At 35.3% G+C, this 24768-nt stretch overlaps 1 protein-coding gene across 4 annotated transcripts in view; it reads right to left on the reverse strand.

Annotated features, from left to right (window-relative positions):
- Positions 1-24768, reverse strand: part of LOC118193712 (uncharacterized) — a 96207-nt gene that overhangs the window by 56698 nt on the left and 14741 nt on the right. Inside the window, exons 5-9 of one of the 4 annotated variants that reach the window (XM_085823553.1) lie at positions 24495-24677; positions 19787-19945; positions 8761-8973; positions 4280-4424; positions 3723-3970 (exon numbers count right to left, since the gene is read on the reverse strand). In XM_085823553.1, coding sequence (XP_085679679.1) covers positions 3954-3970; positions 4280-4424; positions 8761-8973; positions 19787-19945; positions 24495-24677 — 717 coding nt within the window. In that variant the 3' untranslated portion in view covers positions 3723-3953. Of the gene's footprint in view, positions 1-3722; positions 3971-4279; positions 4425-8760; positions 8974-19786; positions 19946-24494; positions 24678-24768 lie in introns of those variants that run through there. The other 3 variants (XM_085823551.1, XM_035364840.2, XM_085823554.1) reach the window with 3 other exon arrangements.

Genomic DNA, 24768 nt, shown 5'->3' on the forward strand with positions numbered 1-24768 from the left:
ACAAAAAATTTTTAAAATTAAAAAAAAAAAAAAAAAAAAAAAAAAAAAAAAAAAATTCAGTCCAAGATATTCCCAAAATTTGTCATATCCAATTTTTATACATTCGGAAGTTCGCCGTAGCCAATTATCTTAATATCCGGAGGATTCGCTATAAGCCGGTTTCATTAAAGCAGAGTTTGAGTCTATAGGAGAGACACTATTTAGGCCACTCCTATATTTCCTTCAAAAGTCATAATTACCATATTAGTAGACGACATTTTTGTAAACAATATTAACAGAAGATTAAAATACAGACAGTTTTTTTTGGCGGCCATTTAAAGATGCCATTACGACGATATCGAAGACCTTACAGATAACTAGACGATTTCGAACGCATCGTAGGGTCGCATGAAGCTGGGTGGTCATACCGAGCAATAGGCCGCCACCTGCAACGTACAGACACGGGTCCGTGACACTTAGCCGACAACCACTTAGCCGACACGGACACTTAGCTGACAGAACATTTAGCCGAAGGTCATTTAGCCGAAACGGACACTTAGCCGACAAGACATTTAGCCGACAAGGACACTTAGCCGACAGGACAGTTAGTCGACACGGACAGTTAGCCGACACACGGAATTGGCCGTCAGGGCATTTAGCTACGGCACAGTTTTAACTGTCAAGACATTTAGTCAACGGGACACTAAGCTGACAGTGACGTTTAGTTCACACGTACACAATAACCATTCAAATTTACTATCAATTACAAAATTTCTCGACTTCTCCATAAGTTCAATATTTAAGTTATTTTTTTCGCTTATCAGTAAAATTCAGTTTTCGTTTCTTGAAGATCTCATATGTGCTTTTAATTATTGTGTTAATTTAGCATTGTTTGATATGTATCGTGCTGTTTGGTGTATATCGGCCAAATTGAAAAAGCGCTGAAATTTCTCGTCAGGGAATATGAATCAAATTTCGAAAGGAAAAAGAATTTTTTAGCTAAGTATGGCGGTCACTTAACTACATTTTAATATGGGATCTTCAAAAATTATCCGTAAAGCTTGACTTCTTTTTTTTAATCTTACTTATTAATATTAAAGCTTTATTTAATCAACTTTCACATCATTAATAATTTTTCTTGTTTACGTAATGATATTAATTTTCCAATCTCGCTCTTCCAAATGCTTTCAAATTTCTAATATCTTTACGTTTCATTACTATATTGCTCATCACATCATGTTACATTCCTTCCCTTAAAGAATCGTTTGGCTCCTCCCACTAATGAAATTTCCTTTCCCTGTCATGAAAATTCTGAATAATGCAATAAAAAATTTTGTTATTCTTGAATTATACTTTTTTATAGAAACATATGGGGGTGAGGGTTAGTTCAGCAAATATACTTTATTTTGTTATAAAAACTAATTAAAAAAAGTGAATTTTTAAGACCAGCAAAGGTATAAATTGTTTGTGACCTTTATAATTTGCAGTTCATGCCACCATCCTTGAGATAAAAATTCTGTAACATTTTATTGACCACGCCTCTCGCTTAAAATACTTACTTAGGTTAATGTTTATAGCCCTAAACTAATGCATAATGTTTAATTTAGAAGTAAAATATTCTTTAAGGTTTTGCTTTATTCATAACTGAAGCTGCAGAAAGAGGCGGCCACAAACCAAGTAGAGCGGAGCAAGGCGTCAGATCGTGAAAAGCCACCGTAATGTGGTGCCATCTATCTATTCTAGTTAACTAGATTAGTCATGTAAATAGATAATATTATGTACTATGTTTTGAAAGTCGCGATGTGTAATTTTAAATGCAATATGTTATATTAATGTTTTTCTTATAAAATATAACTTTTCTCAATATCTGTTAAAAATGTATACATTTTCATTTCATTTTTCATTAATTTTATTTTTTTCTCTCTTTCATTCCTTCTCTTTCTCGTTTTTGGGTTAGCTACATGGTACTGCGGCCACCTAACAGAAGTAGGTTTGGTTTATGTAATTACCACAAAGTCAGAAGGCTATCTGCCTAAGGGGAGAGATTCATTCGAGGACGTTCTAAGGAAACTGGCTCGTATACACGTTACGTATGGGGAAAACTAAGGAAACATACAAACTAAGGACAGTCCGTTCGCAGGATTCGAAATTCGGACCGAACTACCAGTGCTCTGCGACTTTACCGCTCAGACGCTACTGGGCCTATCAGAAATAGAGTGACCGTTTTACTTAATATAGAATCAGTCTCTTCCGTTGAGAACTGCATTTTTAGGCTAAACCTTTATAAATGCGTTGCTTGAAAATGTCCCAAACCTGAATACCGAAGCAAGTATTATTTTTGAATTATGCTTTTAAAGGTGGCGGTTTAGTGTTAGATTAGCATCTCTATTTTATTTTGCTATTAAAAAATACTAAAGAGAACTTTATGTGACCGAAAAGAGATGTTTAAAAATCATTGTTATCTCATTGTCAACCGGCAGTTATTTACCATTCTTAAGATAAAAATTAGCAACTCTATTAAAATGTCGGGATCGGGCAAACTCATTTTTACCTACTAACTATGGCCATTATGATAAAACTTCAAAAGTTAATACTGAGAGAGCTGAATTATTGCATAATTTTTATTTAGGGAAGAAAAATGATTATGTATACTATATATATAGTATATATAAAGAGAGAGAAGAACTGCGATATACGGTGTTTATCCTGGGGTTCTGTCGCCTGATGAGAGAAGAAAGATGATTGTGTGTGTAATATTATGATTGTGAGAACATAATATCATATACAAATTAGTTAGGAAAAAAGAAATCAATGTATATTTTTGCAGTGTACTAAAACATGCACTATCCAATTCCGATAAATCATATTCAAAAGGCTTCCGCGCGACCTTAACACGATCCAAATCATTTAGTAGGCGCGGTTAGAAAATAAGAATGGAGTTGCATATCAGCAGCGTTTACGATATATGAAGAGTGAAAAATGTAGCTTTTGCGAAAATGTATTCAGTTCTGAATAAAAAATCCTGCGGCCGATTGCATTCTCCTTCATTGCACGTCATCCTTCGGCCATTTTCAAACAAGATAATGCCAGGCACATACCGCTCGCATATCTCTGAACTGTCTCCGTGCGGTTGATACTCTTCCTTGGCTATCAAAGTCACTAGTCCTTTCACCAATCGAGACTGTCTGGGATATTGTAGGCCTCCATATTCGGGTACCACAAAGTATCGCAGATCTGGAGCGACAACTGACGAATGCCTGGCAGAATTTGTCGCAGGATTACATTAGAAACCTCTACCACTCCTTGCCTCGACGAATTTAAGCACGCATTGCCGCCAGAGGCGGTTCGACCAACTACTAATTTGAACACTCAATGGGTGATTGTGAGCCGTGAACAGGTATTATGACCTTGATTTTTTAATCATTTTATTATCTGTGTATGAACTATATCAATTTCATCAAAAATAACCATTTCCTTCATGGTGTTTTGATTTTTTTGCAAAAGAGTGTAATTGATTGTCGCGTATATGGAGCAAGTGTTAGCCGGGTTTTTGTGCAGAGCTATATACAGATGAATTCCAGTCTTTCTATCTGGCTACAGTAGAAAAATGTGCTTTTTTGGCTAATTTAATATTATATTGTTTATGATCATCGCTTACTTGAAATTGAAAGGATGATTTTTTTAATTCAAATGTAGACAACAGAATTTCGGCTGAGAGAATTCGTATGTTTATGAAAGGAAAAAATAATTAAATAGTACAAACTGATTTTATTATTACATATTGTGTCATATAAATTACTTCAGAGTTATGGTTTCATCATCTTTGAAGACTGGCGGTCTGACACTGTATAGTTACACAACTTCGTACTGGTTAAGTTCTCATATATTCGTTTACTTTTTCTGGACTGTCAGCTGCAGTACAGGCTCATCTGTACTTGAATAATTGAAGAGCTATTGTTCATACTTATACCTATTCAGAATGCGTCCTTACCTATTCAGAATGCAAGTAAATTTATATTAAAAAAAGAAATAAGTTGCTTCTTTGAACAAAAAATGGAATTTATATGCCAACATAATTTTAACAAGATTTAAAATATAATAATAAAATCTTAGCACTCGACCTTTGATTACATGACATAATTATATACCTACTATACCAAGAAAACTTTGTAATAATAATAAAATTAATATTGTCTTGTATGATATAGTGCAGTGATGCAATTGCCTATGTCCAATGAAATAATTTTAGAACAGGTAATAATCATGGCAAAATAGTAATCATAGCTTTAAAACTTATTACCATGAACATGATAAATTTCCATTCTAAAGTTTTTATTTCTTTCCACTTGTAGCCTTCCCCTTTTTTCTGTACTTTTTAAGACTTTCTTTTGACGTTTTTCTCCGGTTATCTTTGCGCATAATTTGAAGATTTCAATCCAATATCTCTGTCAAAGAAACGAGAAGTATTTAATTACAGATTTTCAAAAAGAAGAATTATTGAAAATACTTTTGGCATAATTACCACCCTGGTGTAGGCTCACACTAGAACTCCAAATATTTGGATTAAATAAAATCTCAACAGGATCGAAAATTCCGGATAGTAATATTATTCCATAAACCAAATAGTTACTGTAATAGCGAAACAATGATTTCCTTTTCCCGTTTTGGATACATTATTTTAGCACAAACTCTAAAGCTGAAATTTAAATAAAAATTATTTTCGAAAAATTATTTATATGTATAATAATGAAAAAATTATATAAAAAATAATAATATTTTCTTTTATAATTTTATCGAAAAATTATTTATATATATTATATATAATAAAAGTACTTTTCGGTAGGATCGAACGATGATACATTATTCTTTCGTCTTAACATATGTGCATTTTTGTTTTAACTAAAGCAATGGAATAAATTTACTTGAGCTTAAATATTAATTAAGATTTTAATGAAAAATACCATTTATTTTATTAAAAATATTGTAAGTTATTTTAAAATGCCTACTCCCCAGTAAGAAAAATTCTTTAAAATACCATTAAAATTCCAAACGAATTGTTTCATTTACGAGCGGAATGTCAGTACAATTCAGCTTCGATCCTAGTCCTTCTAAATCTCTTATAATCCTGAGAATGACTGAAATTATAAATGCACTACAGAAAAGGCGTGAAAGCCTACTTAAGATATGAGTGCAGGTCTCATCTGAAAACAACCTTATGATCTCCCACATGCATATTATTGCGAAGTATTTTATCAAGAAGACCTTAATTACCGTCGGTTTAAGTCTTTCGGATAAGAAGTTCCGAATGATTTAAACCGGAAATTTATTTAAAGTTCCGAAAGTTTAAACTGGATTCTGTAGTCTACAAGTGTTCCTATAGGATGTGTACTTTCATAAAAGAGAAACCTTTGACAAGTTGCCCCTTCCCCCAAAAAGTTGGAAAATACTGATTTATTTACACGTTATCTGAATCCAAATTGCGTTTCGTCGTTAATAAAAGGAGACTTAAATTGTATGATATGCAGTGAATAAATGAAAGTTCGTAAGCGAGTTCAATCCTGAGAAACGCTGTTTGGTGTTACTCCAAAATAGGATTCCTAATGGATACTCACTTAATTAATTACCTTGGGGATAATATTAAAAATTCTACTTGTAAAATTTAACGATCACCATTGACAACAATCTAGGATTTCAAGTGCATATTGATAATGAACTGAAAATGCACCTTTTACGAACCATTTGGCAAACAGAGTCTATTCTGGCATTCGGCGACTACATTATGAATTACTACTATATAGAATTTTAATCCCATCCTTTTTACTGTGCTTAATCTGCTTGGGTACTGCTCACATACAAAGACTCGATAATCGCAGAAGTTGCTTCTATATACATTTTGATTTCATCTCTCAATACCTTTCTCTAGAAAAAGAACTTCAGAGATATTTTAAATTATGCTGAATTCGCAAAGCTGCTGATTAAAAGACCTAAAATATCATTTCTAATACAAATTCTTAATTCCCATTTTTGCAGACTTCTCTTAATTCCAAAGTTTGTTAACGAACACATTCTTGTCACCACCTCTTCCTCTTTTTAGTTTCTTTTTTCAATTAGTTTTATCGCCGAATCAGTCGATCCATTGTTAATTTGTACATGTACACTCACACATAAATTTACATTTAAAAGCGAGGTGTGATATGATTTCCTCCGTCAGACAGCGTATTCTATCAACATTTGATCTCATATGTAAGTTGCAGGTCTTAATTTGTTTTGTATAAACCGATCAACTTTCATGTAAGTTGTGGAGTTCCACCCTTTTCTCTAACAACTAAATATGGAGGAGCCTAATGAACAGTTAAGCGAATAATCGCTTTAGTTCAGGAACAGAGACGTAAACTCGAGAAGGGTTAATTACCGTTTATTGCTCAAAATAACAGTTTAACAGATGGTCCCTGTCTCAGGGCGTACAGCAAAGCCTCTACTTGGGCTTGACCTCAAGGTAATCAGAAATAAGACTTAACTAATTCTTAACTAAAAAGCTATAGCCAAGGCTATCAAAATTCTAAGTAGTTGCCCTAAATATCGAATAAGCCAGCGAAGCTATCAAGTGCCTGTAATACAGCCGAGCGTAGTAACAGCTTAGAGAGACTTAGCCAAAAGGCAAACGCACGCTAGTCAGAAACCCTGAGATTCTCTTCCGAAGTCAGTGGATTTTTGACTTAAATACTGCTCTTACTCATTTGCATTAAACGCGATTCTAAACACATATTCTGGTAGGACTGAAATTAGGAAGGACAGAAAAGTAGCTTTAACTACAATTAACTGTCAGAAACTTAGGATAAAACCTTATAAAGTTTTAGAATCATTAGAATCGTAGTAGCAGGAAACATGAAAAATGTGCAATGTCCTGAGCGGGATTCGAGCTTTAGACTTTCCAACTACCATCTGGATGTTCTTCCAATGACTCCAAGAAGACATACGGTAAGAAGGGAGAAAATACTCTACATTCTTCACTTAAAGGGCCGACTCAGAAGGACGGAACCCAATTGCAAAATCCTGGCAATGGAAAATATGGTCATGAATGCACCACATTTTCCACCATATTTTAATTCGGGCGCCTTCTGTAGAATCATTTATATTTTCGAAGCAGGAACTATGCAAAATATGCATTGCCCTCAACAGGATTCGAACTGCGGACCTCTCGAGTGTCAACCGGACGTGCTTCCTTCCACACCATGAAGGCCGGAGGTAAAGAAGGGAAGCATACCGTATACTTGTTTAGTACTATTCAATTTCATCAACAAAAATATTTGCTCATGTAAATCTTCAGAAACGTACTGTTGCGCACTACACGCTGATAGAGTTTTCTTTAATAATTACATTCACAGATGAGCGGGAATAAATTGACACTTTATGAAAATAAACCACACACTAGTAATAACAGCTATAATTAACTCAAGCTACTCTTAATAACCGAACTCTTTTTACAAGCGAAGGGCATCCCGTAACTAAAAAGTCATTTACAGTGCATTTAAGTTTCAAGCAGTTATAAAAAATATGGAGAAGCTCACAGTCCCATGATTTTGAACTAAACTATTCAGCTAACTTAACTAATCTAGCTTTCGGTTTCTACGGAGTTGTATCGTTCTCAGGATTTCGAAAATATTTTTACTGAAAACTTCTGAAATGTCGGAAACTTTCATCGGTTCAAGAGTCGCAAGATTTACAATTAATGCACGAAAACAATGAATGACAACACATTTGATTAAAGAGAAATGCATTCTAAATTACTAAAATACGCTAAATAAATAAATAAAACAAACGCGTAACAATATAGTTATATATGAAAATAAGAATACATTCAAGTAACCACAAACATTAACAACAATTTACAACAACAGGAAACACCTGAAAGGTATCATCTGTCAAATTTTTTAATCTGTCCTTAACAAGGCTAATATAAATTCTTGTAAGGTGTATAACACTGTGCTTGTGAAAATGGAAATATATAAACTGCATTTTCCACTTCAAGTTTCACAGATCTGTTTCAACAGAAAACAGATTTTCAATAGATGGGCTTTTGTATTTATATTTAACAACATTTCTTCTGCTGAATTCCCCAGTGCTATACGTTCATCCACGTCCAATGTGCCATTAAATTATGTTTCTTAGGATATTCTGTTTATGCCGCCCAGACGTGGCTCGATAATAATAAATGACCATCACTTCTGGCCTTAGTTGTGGCCAAGACGAAGTCGGGTGAGGACCCGCCATTGAGGAAACAATATTCTGTTTATAAGTATTTGATCTAACGCGGTCAGCAAGGGATTTTCAAATACACGCAATTTCAAAGATTTCTCAAGCTACATTAATTAAAAAGTAAGCATACCTTTAATTGCCATATTAAACCCATTCAAGTGGCACAAAATGTAACATTCTTATCTTGATTAGTTTTAGTTAGGTAGGCGTAAAAAATTGTGAACTATCTATATTTAAGTCGGGTAGAATCAAACACCAAAATATTACCATATGTGTTTGGTAAAAGAGAAAATTTGCTAAATTTTGAATTTAAAATTAAGATAATTTTTGGATTAAGATTGTTAAACAATGGATAGAAGGCATTTAGCACTTTTTGAAGTGGCACAGCTAATGGAAGAGTACTCTAGATTAACTTTCTCTCACATGATTTCTATGATTTTAGATCTTACAGCAATTGCTATAAAAGTTACAAACTAGTAAAATGAAACAACTTTACTTAACAGAACATTAGAAAGAGTTACTTACGTCGAAGCAGGGACTGAAATAAATGGATGCCATACTATAAGTGAAAAATCGCATCAAATACTTATTTTCCGTAGAAGTATCTTTGAAAGCTCCTTCTATACCAGCAATGAGAGCAAAGATGTTAATAATTCCAAACGGAGCTATCCAAAAGCAGCAAAGTCTTTTGTTTTGGTACAAATATAGTTGGTTTTTGGCTTCTTTGGATTTGTATAGCTAAATTACAATATTTAAAAATTACAATACATTACAAACAAAATGCATAACTTAAATTAGAGTAGACTGAAAAACAAACATGAATTAAAATGCATTGTGAAAGGAATTGCATAAATTAAATTATAATGAATAAAAAAGTAATGAAACAAACAACACTGAATAATTCATGCATTTAATATTTCGTTAAGAACAGAAATCTTTAGACAAATTTCGTTTCAATCGGGGCACCCCCTTCGGAAATGTTAACCCTATCAGTATAAAATTCATAAAATCGGGGTTAAAAAAATCCATTTTTTTCTTTTAGCAAAACTGACCAAAGTTGAAATCCCAGTTACTGCAGACGCTATTAGAACGTTCCTCCGTATATTTCAAGATTAAACTCAAATCGCTATTCACAAATTCCGCGTTCAGATGGTTAAATTCTAAAGTAATGTCGAAAATTGGAAACGCCTTTTTTTTTCTTTTTATCTCCTTTTTTTATTTATTTATTTATTTTTTAAATATCTCCTGCATTTTACAAAGTTACACGCTTATAAAAAACTAGAAAGCCCGGCGGTCATACGAAATGACCGCTGTTCTAGATATTATAAATTGTAATTAAAATGATTTGTGCAAATGTGTCTGCTAATTTAAACTGAATTACCCAGGGCAGGCGGCGAGGACGCCCCTTTGCTTATTCCCCCTTTCTTGTGTAGATCTTTTCATCATTTTTAAGCTCGCCTTGCAGAGGATCATCCATTATTTTTAATTTTACGTCCGTTCTTTCACGAACTCTTGAACAGGCAACATAAAGTTGAACGTGCCCAGATGCAGGCTCAGGTAAAAAGATGCCAACACGCTTAAGCGTTTGGCCCTGAGACTTATGGATGGTCATAGCAAAGGCAAGTTGTACAGGAAATTGTCTACGTCTGAATTGAAACGCAACCCTGTGCTGTGGCAACTTCACCCCATTGGCTAGTACAGTTATGCAAGCAACCATAAACTATCGTCGACAAACACACACTTAAACGGAAATATATATGGGGTAAAGTAACATTATCTCCTCCGAAAGGGCTGGCTCACGGGCTTAGCGAAGCCCCCGTTGGATTCCGCAGGTTCATGGCACGCCATTTTCACCATTCGCGTCTTCTTGGGAATTTAATTAGCCGATGTATTAATTAAAAACTAATTTTCCCCGACGTTTTCCCCTTTCTTTCTTGGGTTTTCCTATTACAGGGATTTGGCTACGTGCCAAATTCTTTTTTCTCGAACATCTACGGAACGGCGCCGAGTTGAAATTCGAGACGCGTATCCTCCGATTCCAAAAAATTATCTGAATCCATCGATACCGTTCTTATCTTCGTACAACTTTAATCGGCCGAGATATTAATTAAAAACTGCGGAAACGTTAATTTCCGTGCTCATTTTTTAGAGTGGCAACAATAAACTATCGGCGATACACACTTTAGCCGCTTATATATATAAAGAAGATATTACGTTACGCAAATACTTATACATTAACTAAAGGCGCATTTATACATATTTATTATAAAATGGACGGAAATACTTGAATTTCGACCAAATTATGTTTATTTGACCTAAAACAGGCGGAACTGAGTTAAAAAGCTGACTTGGAAGGGAAAACCTTACAAGACACTAAAATCCATCAAACGGCACGGCGCAGATACATCAGGTACCCCGCAGGAAATGTGAGGGCTACATCTCCCGTTCTAGTGAGCTGACACGCAAAATTTAATGCAGTCTTCATGTCTCAGACGGTTGAGTTAAGAGATTCGGTAAACATCCATCACTCTTTTAATCGGAAATTTCTACCATCCATCAGCCACTAAGACACTTCAATTAATAATTCCATTCTATTTCTCCGCAAACAAAAAATATGACCTTCTAAAAATTAATATTTTAAAATAAGCTATATTATAAAACCAATATGATTGTTTTGTCACCGTATTTAGAATAAAAGTCTAAAACATTTTACACTTTTTACTGTCAACTGGGTAGTTATCATGCTACTTCTAGACTTCTCAGTTATTGATTCCTAGTTGACAGAAAGGTCAACTGCTGCGGGCCTCAGCGAAAGTTCAGTTCTGCAGGTCAAATGAGCGTTCATTGATATCAAAAGTCGCACAAGTTACAGTTCAGCACATTAAAATATGCATGTCATTCACAATGGAAATTTTCTTTTAGGTAGTATTTCACGTGAAAGTAGTTAAATATACAATATATTAAAGTAATAGAGATATTCCTCAACAGTTGCGACACTAAGCTATAACATTATGGGAATACAGTATACCGCCTGTGAATGATGCTACAGTGATTAACAAAGACTTATTGTTAGTCCGAAACTAGACTGTGGATTCTGGTATTTTTTCCTCTTCTCGAAGATGAACATCCGTTTAACCCTTGCGGTGTACCTTGGGCAACGTTTTTAGTGATGAGATGGCTAAATGTCAGACGGATTTGGCCATTTATGAAGAAGACTTTAAAGCAAGTGTCTAGATATTTGGATTTTTTTCCCAAGAATGAATATTGCAATAGAGCTGAAGAAAGTTTTGAAATATTAAATGACAACGGACACTCGCAAAATGTGATGCTATTTTGATCGCGATAGTGAATATGGAAAGGAAGTTGCCATGGAGGTATTATAAATGATATTCCACTATTGGGAAGCTGAAATTTCAAGGAGATCTAAAGGTTCGAGCCTTAATAGTAGGAAAATTAACGTATGCCGACACATTCATGTGTTTAGTGATACATTCAGATACTGTATATATTTTAAATATATTCTACAAAAATAAAGTTTATGGCTTCATATACTGAGCCTTTTATTAAAATCTTTTCATTGTTCCTATATTTTAAAAATGTAATACTACTATTTTGTTTGCCTTAAGTTGAGTTTGTTTGCCTTAAGTAAAGTAGTCTAGAAAAACAAGGATTTTTTTTATGTAACTGTATTATATTTTGTGTCTACAGAGAGTATCATAGATTTATTTTTATTTTTAATATTATACACTGCTGCCCATTAAAATTGCAATACGATGAAGGAAAGCAAATACAAAAAAAAAAAAAAAAAAAAAAAAAAAATTTACGTAAACAGTATTATAGCTTGAAGACAAAATGCTTAAATTTGTAAGCATTTTGGAGATTTACAGTCTGTGAAATTAGCAGAAACAGCTGCCACCTCTGGCAGCTAAAACAGACTTTACCCCATTCGGCATGGAGTCAAACTGGACTTGGATGACAGAAATGGGTAAATCATTCATGCTGCTTCAAGTCTATGTCAACCGTATTAGCTGGAGAGGGGTGGCAAATCAGTCTCTTAGCAACCCATGACCAGATGTTGTCAATGGGTGATAGACCTGGAGACCGCGCAGGCCAGGGCAGCAACCAAATACTCTGAGTATCGAGCAAGGTCAGAACACGACTTACAACATGTGGTCTTGCAGGGCGTTTGGCAGGCTCGGAGATAGAGCATAACCACTGGACGTAAGATGTCAGAAATGTACCGATTTGCGTCCAAATTACCGTCGATCCGATCTAGAGATGTTAATGTCGTGTACCCAGTGGCTTCCCAAACCATCACACCAGGTGCAGAGCCCCTATGCCGATATCGAACTCAAGCAGGCGACATGTGGTCTTCTTGGAGCCTCCAGATACGCATACGACCATCAGCATACTGCACGCAGAACGGGTACTCGTCTGAAAAAAAAAAAAAAAAGATATTAGCTTTGTCGTTCGGCGCACCAGAGTCGCCGTCTCTCTCTATGCTGCATTGTCAAGGCAAGCCGAAGTAATGGTCACCCTGCTGATAGTCCACGCTGCTGCAAACGTCGACGCACCTTACGCGCTGGTACTGGGAGTGCTGCGAACATGCCCATTTCCTGACTAATGGTCCGTGATGTGGTCAGACGGTTTTGCAGGGCTGACTCCCCCCCAAGATGTCTGTCCTCTCTGGCGTTAGTCATGGGAGGGCGTTGAGATCCTGCGTGCCGTCCAGTATGACCCTCAGCAATCCATTGATTCCATATGACAGTGGTTGGATGTCGACCAGTGCCACCACGATATCACGGAACGATAATCTACGCTTTCGAAAAGCAACGATCTTGCCTCTATCGAATTTCGAAACGTGCTGGTAAGCATTTCCTCTTCTTATTCGAAGCTTAACACGATATTCTGAGCAAACTCCGACCTTACAAAGCACTTTTCGAATTAGAAATCCACTACATAACTTTTCTTTTATGCAGTGCTTCAGATGTCGTTTCTTCCTCCTGGGTCATCTAAATGCGCTGAAATACTAATCATTTGCATATCCCAACTTCTTCCTTTCATGTGATTTTGACTTCAGATCATTTCTTTCCTGGTGTTGAAATTTTAATGGCCAGCAGTGTATTTTTACTAAGCATAATAATGAGTAAGCTAAGAATAATAGAAATGTTCAGTTTTCAGTTCTCATCTTGACTTTTCCCTTTTCTCGGTACCATGTTATAGTAAAAATGGATCCTTGTTTTTGACTAAGCGCATGTGGTGACTGGAGCGTATCTCATAGAAATTTCTATTATCAGTCAATTTTCTTAACCGGTCCTAGATTGACGGATAATGGAATTCCCACTGCATTGCGCTAATATAGATATTTTACACAATTTTTTTTAAATGACATACCTTTCCCTCACATAAAAATTTATGATTGAATACCAAGTTTTATAAAAGTTGCATAAGCACTTTAAAATTTTTTTTATAATTTTTCTTCCGTAATGTTAACTGAATTTGGAAATATCTCTACATAAATGTTTCTGCTTTCTTTTTATTTAAATAAAATTTACGTTTAATCTAAGAAAATTTCATCTATGTTCTAATTTATTTTAAACATTTAAAATTTAAATAAGTTATGTCTATTTTTTGGAAGGAATTTTTAGTATAATCTACAAGATAATGCATATCATCTTAAAAAAAAGATAGTATTTTAGACACAATGGGTGACAATAAGATCTCTGAAATTTTTAAATAATTTTTAAATTCTTTAAAAATTTCAGAGATTTTTATTGAAAAATTTTGGCTAAAAATTAGGAGGGATTATTGCCTCTAATTTAATATCGCATTACCTTACGTATTAAAATTCAGATTCACATACACTTGACGATTGAATTTATCTCATATAAGCAAAACTTTATGCGCTTTGGTGAATCTTATAAATTGCAAGTACGTCGTTATGCAAGAATTTATCTAAACCTTCTGACATGCTAATTAATCAATTTTATATAATATTGCATATATTTTGAATAGCAGTTGCTTTTCACTATTTTTTTTCAAGAAAAATTATTAAATTCTCTAAAAATTTTCGTTTAAAATTATGCAGAGTGTATATAACGTATTTGGTTGATATGAAGTGCAATTATTTTCTGAATAACTGAAAATATTTTCCCAAAATTTAGCTACTGAATAAGATTTTCTTTTATTAAGCAAGATTTGAAAAGAGACAGTTATAACAACATGTAACAAAACATCAAATAAAGAAAGTAAGTATAATCCAAGTTAATAATATACGAAAACTTCGACTGCTGAAAAAAAAAAAAAAAAATGTATGAAAATTATTTAATGACGAAATAAATCTGAATAGATAACATTTTTCAGTTCGTATGAAATGTAGTAATTTCGGAAGCAATAGGAAAAATACCTATGATTTCCTGAAAGGAGTGAGGAAAACCTGAAAGGAAAACATTTCTGTATGTTTGAAGTTATAGAATGCAGTGTAAAATCCTCAGAACTTTCGTGACATATTTATAGGCAAATTTTACTGAAACTTGTAAGGTTTATCCTAAGTTTTTAACTGTTAATGTTTAGTCTAAGCTACTTCCCTGTCCATTCTTAATTTCAGCTTACAATTTCCTGCCAGAACGTGTTTTCAGAATCGCGGTTAAATGCAAATGAAGGAAGAACAAGTATTTAAAGTTGAAGTTCCACTGATTTCGTTAGAGAGCCAGAGATCCTGACAAGCCCGCGCGTTCGCCTTTTAGGCTACTCTTTTTCTCTTAAGCTATTACATTTTTTTTGCAAAAAAATCGAAGCACCATGAACGAAGTGGTTGTTTTGATGAATATCTGTAAAGCTCATACATAGATAATAAAATGATTTAAAAAATCAAGGTCAATAGTACCTGTTCACGGCTCACAATCACCCATTCAGTGTTCAAATTAGTAGTTGGTTGAACCGCGTCTGGCGGCAATGCATGCTTGAATTCGTCGAGGCAAGGAGTGGTAGAGGTTCCTAATGTCATCCTGCGACACATTTTGCCAGGCATTCATCAGTTGTCGCTCCACATCTGCCATATTTTGTGGTGCCCGAATCTGGCCGCCTACCATGTCCCAGACATGCTCGATTGGTGAAAGGACTAGTGACTTTGATAGCCAAGGAAGAGTATCAACCGCACTGAGACAGTCTAGAGATATGCGAGCGGTATTTGGCCTGGCATTATCTTTTTGGAAAATGGCCGCAGGATGATGTGCCATGAAGGGTACCGGCCGCAGGATGGTATCAACATATCGTTGAGCTGTTAAACTTGGATGGCTAAAGATGATCTGCTGTTACACTGACTACCAATAAGTATTTGGACACCTATGCAAATGACGATATCTGTGGTCCCAAGGTACGCCACGGACTCCGCCGGTATATATCGTGTAGGAAACAGAATCGGCTTTAGTCGCATGCAAGATGCCTCGCAGTTCGGAGCTCTCTGATTTCGAGAAAGGTATAATTATCGGGTATCACAAATGTGGCCGATCCTTAAGGGACATATCTAGCGATCTGAAGTACCCAATATCGACAGTGGCCTATGTGATTAAAAAGTGGAAGGTGAGCGGTGATTGTCGGAATGTGCCCCGAGTCGGCAGACCAACGAAACTGGGGGATAGAGACCGACGAGTGCTGTTCAGAGAAATTCGGAAGAACCGCACCCAACCGATAGCCCTCATCCGCGAGGAGTTTCAACAGGCATCCGGGAGTATTGTTTCAATGAATACCATCCGTAAGGAAGCACATCTGCTTGGTTTTCATGGTCGTGCCCATAAGCCTTTTATCACAAAGTCCAACCGTGCTGCTCGGTTAATGTGGTGCAAAGAACATCGAAATTGGACCATAGATCAGTGGAAACGGGTTCTTTGGAGTGACGAATCAGGGTTCACCCTTTACCTTTCGGATGGCAGGGTCTGGGTCTGGCGTCTACCTGGAGAACGTCTCCTGCCAGAATGCATTGTGCCAACCGTCAAGCTCGGCGGAGGTGGAATTATGGTCTGGGGGTGTTTTTCCTGGTATGGGCTAAGACCCTTGGTCCCCATTCATGGTGAGTTCAACTCCGATGCCTACTGCACTATTTTGGATGACAATGTGCTTCCTATGTTGTGGCAGTTTTACGGGTTGGACCTCTGTTACTTTCAGGACGACAATGCCAGTTGTCATGTTTCGACGTTAACCAAGGCTTGGTATGGTGCCAATGGAGTTCATCGAATGGACTGGCCTGCCCAGAGTCCAGACCTGAACCCTATCGAGAACCTCTGGAACGAGTTGCATCGCCGAATTCAGGGGTGCACTACCCGTGCAAAATAGGTGAAGGAACTTCTATGTCTTCCCAAGCCGAGTGGAAAAAAATACCACTAGCTGTCATACAAAGACTTGTAGAAAGTATACCCCGCAGAGTCCACTCTGCAATTACCTCTCGTGGAGGCTCTGCCAACTATTGATTTTGAATAAAGTTAGTTTTTCTTTTCTATCATAGGTGTCCAAATACTTATTGATAGTCAGTTTATAAGAAATAGAGGCCCACATCATCACACCAGGGGTTATGGCTGTATGGCTTTGTAAAAAAAATAGCTGATTGGAACCGCTTGCCCCGCCCTCTTTAGACACAAACACGGTGATCATTTGCTTCAAGAGGGAAGCGGGATTCATTGCTGAACACTATACGATGCCAGTCTGATGGAAGCCATGATGATCGTCTGCGTCCCCACTCCAGACGACTCCGCCGATGTTGTGGGGTCAAAGGCAAACGTCTTAACTTCCTCTGTGAGCGTAACCCCGCCTCAGAGTCAAGCACCGTGAGGTGATGGACGGGAGTTATAGACATGGCTGTAGTGCGTTGAATAGCCGACAATGATACCTGCGGTTCGGGCCTGGCGAACAATCATCCTATCTTGCCTCGCATTTGTGCGCCTTGGCCTTCCAGAGCCTTCATTTCGTCGGCAATTCCTTGCAGCAACCATTGCGGCCAACATATTTGCACAGCAGTGTCTGTACGTTGCAGGTGGCGGCCTATTGCTCGGTATGACTACCTAGTTTCACGCAGCCCTACAATGCGACCACGTTCGAAGTTGTTAAGTTGTCTGTAAGGTCTTCGATATCATCGTAATTGCATCTTTAGTTGTTTCTTTACGGAATTACAATGTCAGCAACAAAAAAAGATAAAATTTCCGCCTTTGTTACTGGTTTTATACTTTTCGAATTGCGCACTATAAATACGCGCTATTATCGCAATTCCTGTTCATTTGCTTTGAAACTTTGATCATTTGCATGTTCGATCAAGATTTTTTTCCATACCAAATTTCGTCACGATCGCAAAAGTCCTTTTTGGTGCTTCGATTTTTTTGCAAAAGAGTGTATTACGGTCTGCCGTACTTTAGGCCCTTGATAGCTTCGCCGTTTAGTTAGCGTTAAGAGGCTAACTCTGTTAGAATCTTGATAGCTTCGGCTATACGTATCTTTTTAGTTAAGTTTTATTTCTTAGTATTCATGAGTTCAAGCCCAAGTGGAGGCTTTTCTATAAACTCCAAGAAGGAGTCGTCGGTTAAATTTATTCTGAATACCAGTTCTCAAGTTTCCTCATTTTCAGCTGTAACGTAAAGGCAGGAATCTTACAAACTTATAAAGTATTTGACTTATTTCTGACATTTCTAATGCTTTGTAAAAATTATTAAAAACTGAATAATGATATTGTTTAAATATTTTGACGTTTAACCTATTTCCTTATAAAGTAAAGAGTAAATTCGGATTACTTCAGAACAAACTTAAACCGTAGATCAAATCTGATAGAGTTTGTCTTTCGTTGCTTTCAAAACTGTTGAAAACGGATATTTTTTTAATTGGGAAAATTTAATATTTTACGATATTATAAATACAATGCTATAAATATGGTAAATTTTCGAAAAATGTTGAATACAATAAAAAATCGAAATCCGGACGTCTAATATCCGGAAAGACTTAAATGCAGACCTCCGAATCACCAGCAACATTTTTTTTTAAAGATTTTTCTTGTATGCTTTTACGCTTGCGCACATTTTTTTTTTTTTTTTTTTTTTTTTTTTTGATAGCGAAACACGTGGATAGTCCTAATGCTTGGCTTTACTTAGTCACTGGAAATCCAACCTGGTAAATCATTATATTTTACATTTTGCTTTCATCACTGCTTATCTATCACTATATCTATCAACAATTCAGAAATTACTAACGCAACGATGACTAAAGAATTTATTATTATTTTTAAATTTTAATATTGGTAATTATATAACAAAGAGCATGGTAACCTTTTACATTAACATTACGTTTAGCGAGGATTACAGACTTCACCTAACTACGTTGCGAGGTGTTTATTGACGAAAAGAAATTTAATAGAAATTTCTTTCCATATGTCAAATATAGATTTTTCAAATAATACTCATAGGCTAAAGGATTGCATTTAGTGCTATTAGAAATGAGAATAACTGATTTATTTATTTAGTTAAGTCCTGGACCGGCGCTAGTGCGGCTACACCAAGCGGCAAAATTTTTATAATTTTAGAGAAGCACCGAACAACAAAACTAAGGTATGGCAAAATCTTGAGAACGTAGGGAAGGAACAGATGAAAGATTTAGGGGAGGCAAAATTTTTGGAATTTAGGGAGATGCCTGGCAGCAGAATTTCGGACCCGCAGAGATTGCACAGAGCCGCAAAATGTCTAGTGTCGGCCTTAGGCAAACCTTAAGAATATGTGGGAATTTATTTATTCGAGGCTCAGCTAAACCTTAAGCATATGCGGCAATAGTCGTAAGTATAATAAATAACTAAATTAAGTTAATTCAGCCTGACTCTGACTGCCATACCGAAGGACCCGGGCCGCCGGAGGCCGAGTAAAAATTAAAAAGGGCCGAGTCTCGGAGGAGAAGGCATGGATGTAAATTGTCTATCCCTTCACAGGAGGCAAGGATGGTCCAGCTATTAAGTGCCTCCATAATAAAACGACCACCGCTTCCGACTTTAGCATTGGCTAACGCCTGTAACGGCTACAGTTCGCCAATGGAAATAATATATATATATATATATATATATATATATATATATATATTTCAGCCTTAACTTCGTCAGAGCGCGACAGAATTAGCTGATCAACATGGCTTTAGTCGCCAATTTCATGATACATTGCCAATGGTGTATAGCGGACGTTAGCTAAGCTTTATAATAGTAGCCGCGAATTTGAAGGTTTTCGGATATCGCAAAGAAAGCAAAATTTTCTAATTAGGGAATTGTGAAGAAATGTGGAAAAGTAGTATTAAATGAAGATCGGATTTTGTACTGTACTTTGTTCACAAGTATGAGAGTAATTGGAATGCAGCTCAAATATTCCGGAACAATTTCTCAAAACTTATTACAATTATCAGAAATTATTAAGTCGATAATACTATAACTACTGTTTAACTGTACTTTATAAGCTTTGCGGTAGAAATAAGTATGGCCACCAAAACTGATGTCTGAGAATGTCATTATTGTGAGTTTTGTAAAGAATATTATATTACTTACCGAATACAGTACACAAGCTGCACCAAAAATAGCAAATAAAATACAGCCTCCACACATTGCAGCAACTGAATTGATGTACACTCCTGCGATGAATACGCAGCCGAATATCATACTTATGATGATCAGCATCATTGGGATGAGTGAGAATCGATAAATTGCCTGCGAAGTTCAAATTTATTTTAATTATTAGATTAATCAGAATAACAGGAAAAAATTTTTTTTGAAAGGTTTCAGATTTAAATTACGCTCAAAGGGGCGTTTTTTAACGTTTTGTGTGTTAATCATGTTCTTTGCACTTAAACCATAAAATTTAGTTCAACAGCAATGTCGCAAAATAATTTTAAACTGAGCTCATCTTTAGAATATCCGATACACAGTTCCGCACCGCTGGAGATAAAAAGGTTCCCCCCATAGAGTGTTGCCATTGCTCGCTTTTAAATCGTTGAGTCTGTTAATCAAAAATTCAAAAGTTTTACAAAATATGAAATCGATAATAAAACAGATTCCAAATTTCAGATTTGGGCTTTCAGATGCCCATATTCGCGGTAGGATTACATCATTCAAAATTGGATGGCTCTAGGTACCGTTGTTTTATCACAATGCGAGAAACATATATACATTTATACAGATTAGTCATTATTTAATTTCTTTAAATTATACAAGAATATTCTGAGCAAAATTAATTCAATTATAGCAATGGATCAGGAGATGTACCAGCATAATTCTTCACCTCATAATATAAGAAAGATGTTTTCTACCACATACTTTATATGATATAAAAGGATGAATTCAATAGAATGTAACTTAACTGTATTTGAATATTTTTATAATATTTCCACAATTCTTACAGCAGCGTTTAATAGGAGGTTTTAGTATATGTAGTGTGTGTGTGTGTTTGTAGCAATTTATAGTTTTTAAATGTAAAGTGTTAAAAAATACACGTTTCACTATTTAGTTAAGATAATAGTTAACACTGAAATAAAGCTAGTAATAATCGATCAGTATGAAATTATATCGCATAAATTTTAAAGCTTTATTTTTATGCAATTTAATTTCTCTTGCTTTTAAGGAAGAGAAATCGTACTGTTGGCAAGACGCCATGATTCTAAATCTATTAGGGTTAACAGCTACATAGAATTGAAGGAATACTGGCAAAACAAGAGACTCATCTTAAATTTTAATTAGTTTTAATTTTGAAACACAAATAAAAACATTACACTTAAGAACATAAAGCTTATAAGGACATTATAATTAAAAATTGAAGTTACAAAATAACTCTCGGGGCAGAACACCATGGTTAGTACTTGACTCCAATAAACCGACTGAAAGGCTATTATCTTTCAGGCTATCGTAGATGCTGTAGTGCCTGATATAAAAATGACATGGATTTTACATCTTCCGAACGAAATTTCACCAGTTTTTTACTATTCGGAAATTTAAGGTAAGTTAGAAGGCTGCTTCTTTCAAATAGTTTAAAACCATTGACACTCATTTTTCAATAGTTAGAAAGCTTAAAAAATAAATTAAAATTTTCATAGCTAAGTTGGGACATTCAGAAAATCAGTTTTATCTTATCAATTGATTCTTAGCAATCTCTTTTATTAACCTTCGTTTTTATATTTCTTCACATAATCTTGAAAAATTCGTCTTTAAAGCAATATTTTAACAGTTATTAAAAGTATATATTCTTATCTTCTGTAAAGAGCTGCCCAGACGAGAAAAATAGTGGCTTTGGCTGCTGTACCGAAGGGCCCGGGTTTGAATCCCGGAGGAGGTATGGATGCAATTAATCCGTCTCTTTATAGGAAGCAACGGTGTCCCACCTGTTAGGTGCCTTCGTAATAAAGACACCACAGCTTCCGGTCTTAGTGGCCAACGCTGTAAACGGTTAGAGCCCGCCATTAAAAAAAAAAAAAAAAAAAAAAAAAAAAAAAAAAAAAAAAAAAAAAAACTTCTCTATCGAAAGGAATAATCTTTTTATTCAGCGTGTAATTTTATACATAGCTGATGGTTTTTAATTTCAAATCTTTATTTTATTTAATATTTCTTGCAATATTAAGTTATAGCAGTATACATAAAATTAAAATATTTTTAATTACTATTAAATTAAACCCATAGCAATTCGTATTCTCATGCCATTTCATTTAAAAATAGATACATTTCTGTTTATCTTTAGATATAATTCGTGATTATTGTTACTTTTTAAGCCCATCGTGTATCTGTTGAACTCTTGATTGTTGTTTTAGAAAACACAATCCGTATTTTGCAGACATTTTGTATTCACGACTATTACTGTTAGGAAGCTAGCTTCTGTGTCCCGTGTCAGCGCCCACTGAGATGTCTTGAAAACAAAAATTCATCATCTAGAGGATAATCTAAAATAATATTAAGTCACGAAATTTGAAGTATATCAAAATAGAACTATATTTTATACAACTACGAATCCAAAGTTTCATTTGATTTGCATCAGCAAGAACTCGCATATTACGGAAAGCTTGACCAAAGCTTTTCATCATTCATTCGTAATGAATAAATGTCACTAAGCAATGGGAAGCATCAATCACTCCACAGGTTTTCTTATGGTGACCGATTTGATGTGATACATGGTTACCTATGATCAGGTCAGATCTACAGAGGTATTTTAATTATCTGACGATACATCACAAACATCCCGCGATACTTTGCTACGATTGTTGCTACGTTTTCCAAGTATGCCGTGTTTCAAAAGGCAGTGCCATTCTGCACATAACAAAGGTCTGCACTGATTTTGTGCAGTGTATTCGAACTGATAGTTTTTCAAGAAATTCTCCAGTGGAAAGTACATGGAATATGTCTAATGCAATTGCCGTTATCTCGTAACATACGTGATTTTGTGGCATAATCATAGAACATCTAGCCAGAAATTCTGTAGCATTTTGGAAAGGAAGGAGGATATCGTGGTCTAAAAATGATGACAGGGGAACATGAGGCAAAACCGGCTGACAATCACTGCTCTAAAACTTCGTACTTCTTTTTGAAGACAGCATTTAAATTTAAATATTTGTTCATAAACAATACAGTTACTTTGTATTTATATATAAAGTGCTGATTTTATATACAGGGTGTACCGTAAATGTTGCGACAAACTTCTAGGGGAGGCAGGGCACATCGTAAGGATTAAGAATAGCATAAACCTATCCGGAAATGTCAGGGGTAAGTAGTAGCAGAGGTATAAGATGTGAAAAGACACAAGAGTGATTAATTTGAAACATTTATTGGACATGAATACAAATGGTGTACGACAGCTTAAATGTTACAACAGATGCTAGAAGTCTGCACTATCAGACTCCAAACATGCCTCATGCCATTTCATTTAAAAATAGATACGATTTGAATGCCGCGAATTATTTGATTTTTCTGGAGTAGGTTCTTCCCGATTTGCTTGACTATATTCCTCCAAATGTGAGGCGCAACAAGTAATTCCAACATGATGGGGCCTCTGCTCGTTTTGGAGTCGATGTTCGTAGCCATTTGAACAGATCATTCTCGGATCGATGGATTGCGCATGGTGGACTCATGGAGGTAGGAAGTAAGTACTTTCCTACCTCCATGGGTGGACTAGTTCCCTGTTCCCCCACGCTGATCGGATTTATCGAGCCTTGATTTTTTTTTGTGGGAAGCCATCAAAAGTGTCGTGTATCACGATCCTGTTGTGTCTGAAATATAATGAATAATTTTCAGAATCTCGGTAACATTCAAGCTGTCGTACCCCGTTTGTATTCATGTCCAAAAAATATTTCAAATTAATCACTCTTGTTTTTTTTCCCATCTTCTACCTCTGCTACCACTTACCCTTGACATTTCCAAGCACGGGTTCCTATACAATTCTTAATCCTTATGATGTGCCCTACCTCCCGTAGAAGTTTGTCGCAACATTTACGGTACACCATGTATAAATACAGAAGAACTGTATTGTTTGTGAACAAATATTTAAATTTAACGTCTGTTTTACACTTTGGTAAAGAAAAAGCGAAGAACAGGGTTTGACTTTCTTTATTTCATTTTTTTCCTACTTTATGAACTAAGTCTTCAGAAGAATTTATTAAATTTCACAAAACCATCGAACAGCAAAATAACTCAGCTTTATACAGCACATTTATTTGAAAACCATTTTGCATTGATGTGCATAAAACTATATTATTCATTATTTGTGCTTTTATTTTAAACAATTTTTAACAGCCCTTGGTCCTACATAATGAAAAGAGGACAAAGAGCAAAGTTAAACTGCTACTTACTATGAGCTTTTTGTCGATCCGATCGCCTAAATTCGAGTACTATATATACATGAATGTCAGTGATAGCCAAACATAATACTAATGCATAACACTCTTGAAACTATGTTTGCTAAATGAACAGATTGATTCGAATGAATGCTGTATTTTGATGGCTTTGCCTCTTAGTCAACCGCCTCATGTATCTTTCATTACAATAAAACCATTTTTAACTTTCCACTTCCGTCACGGAGAGTATCTTAAAAATGCAGAGCTTTTTCAAACACATGTTCCAGCTAAGAAAAGATATACAATCTCTGAGCTGACATGTTTTATGAATTAAAATAAAACAAATTTATCTTCTCCTGAATGTTTATTTTACGTATTTTATTGACTTTGACACTGTCTATCAAATTAAAATGAGAAAATGATTTTTCAGATTATTAAGAGTTTCTTACCAAGCGTGAGGGATACTTTGCGCATGCTGCTAGCAGTAAACATACGCTCATGTAAACGCAGAAGAGATTCAGAGTAAAGCTTGAATCACTGATGAAGCTCGCGACATGGATTCCAATACCAGCAACAGCTAGACAATAGAAGTGCTTTTCCATAACTTTATAAATGTCTATCTTGTGCCCCATCTAAATAATAGAATGTATTAAAAATAAATTTAAGCACATTAGGAAATAAAACGTACAAAATTACTCTTAAAAATTTGTGAATTGTTTTTAT

This window comes from Stegodyphus dumicola, chromosome 9 (genome assembly GCF_044657685.1).
Source record: "Stegodyphus dumicola isolate Sdum_Otavi_A_Nest chromosome 9, ASM4465768v1".
Lineage (NCBI taxonomy): Eukaryota > Metazoa > Arthropoda > Arachnida > Araneae > Eresidae > Stegodyphus > Stegodyphus dumicola.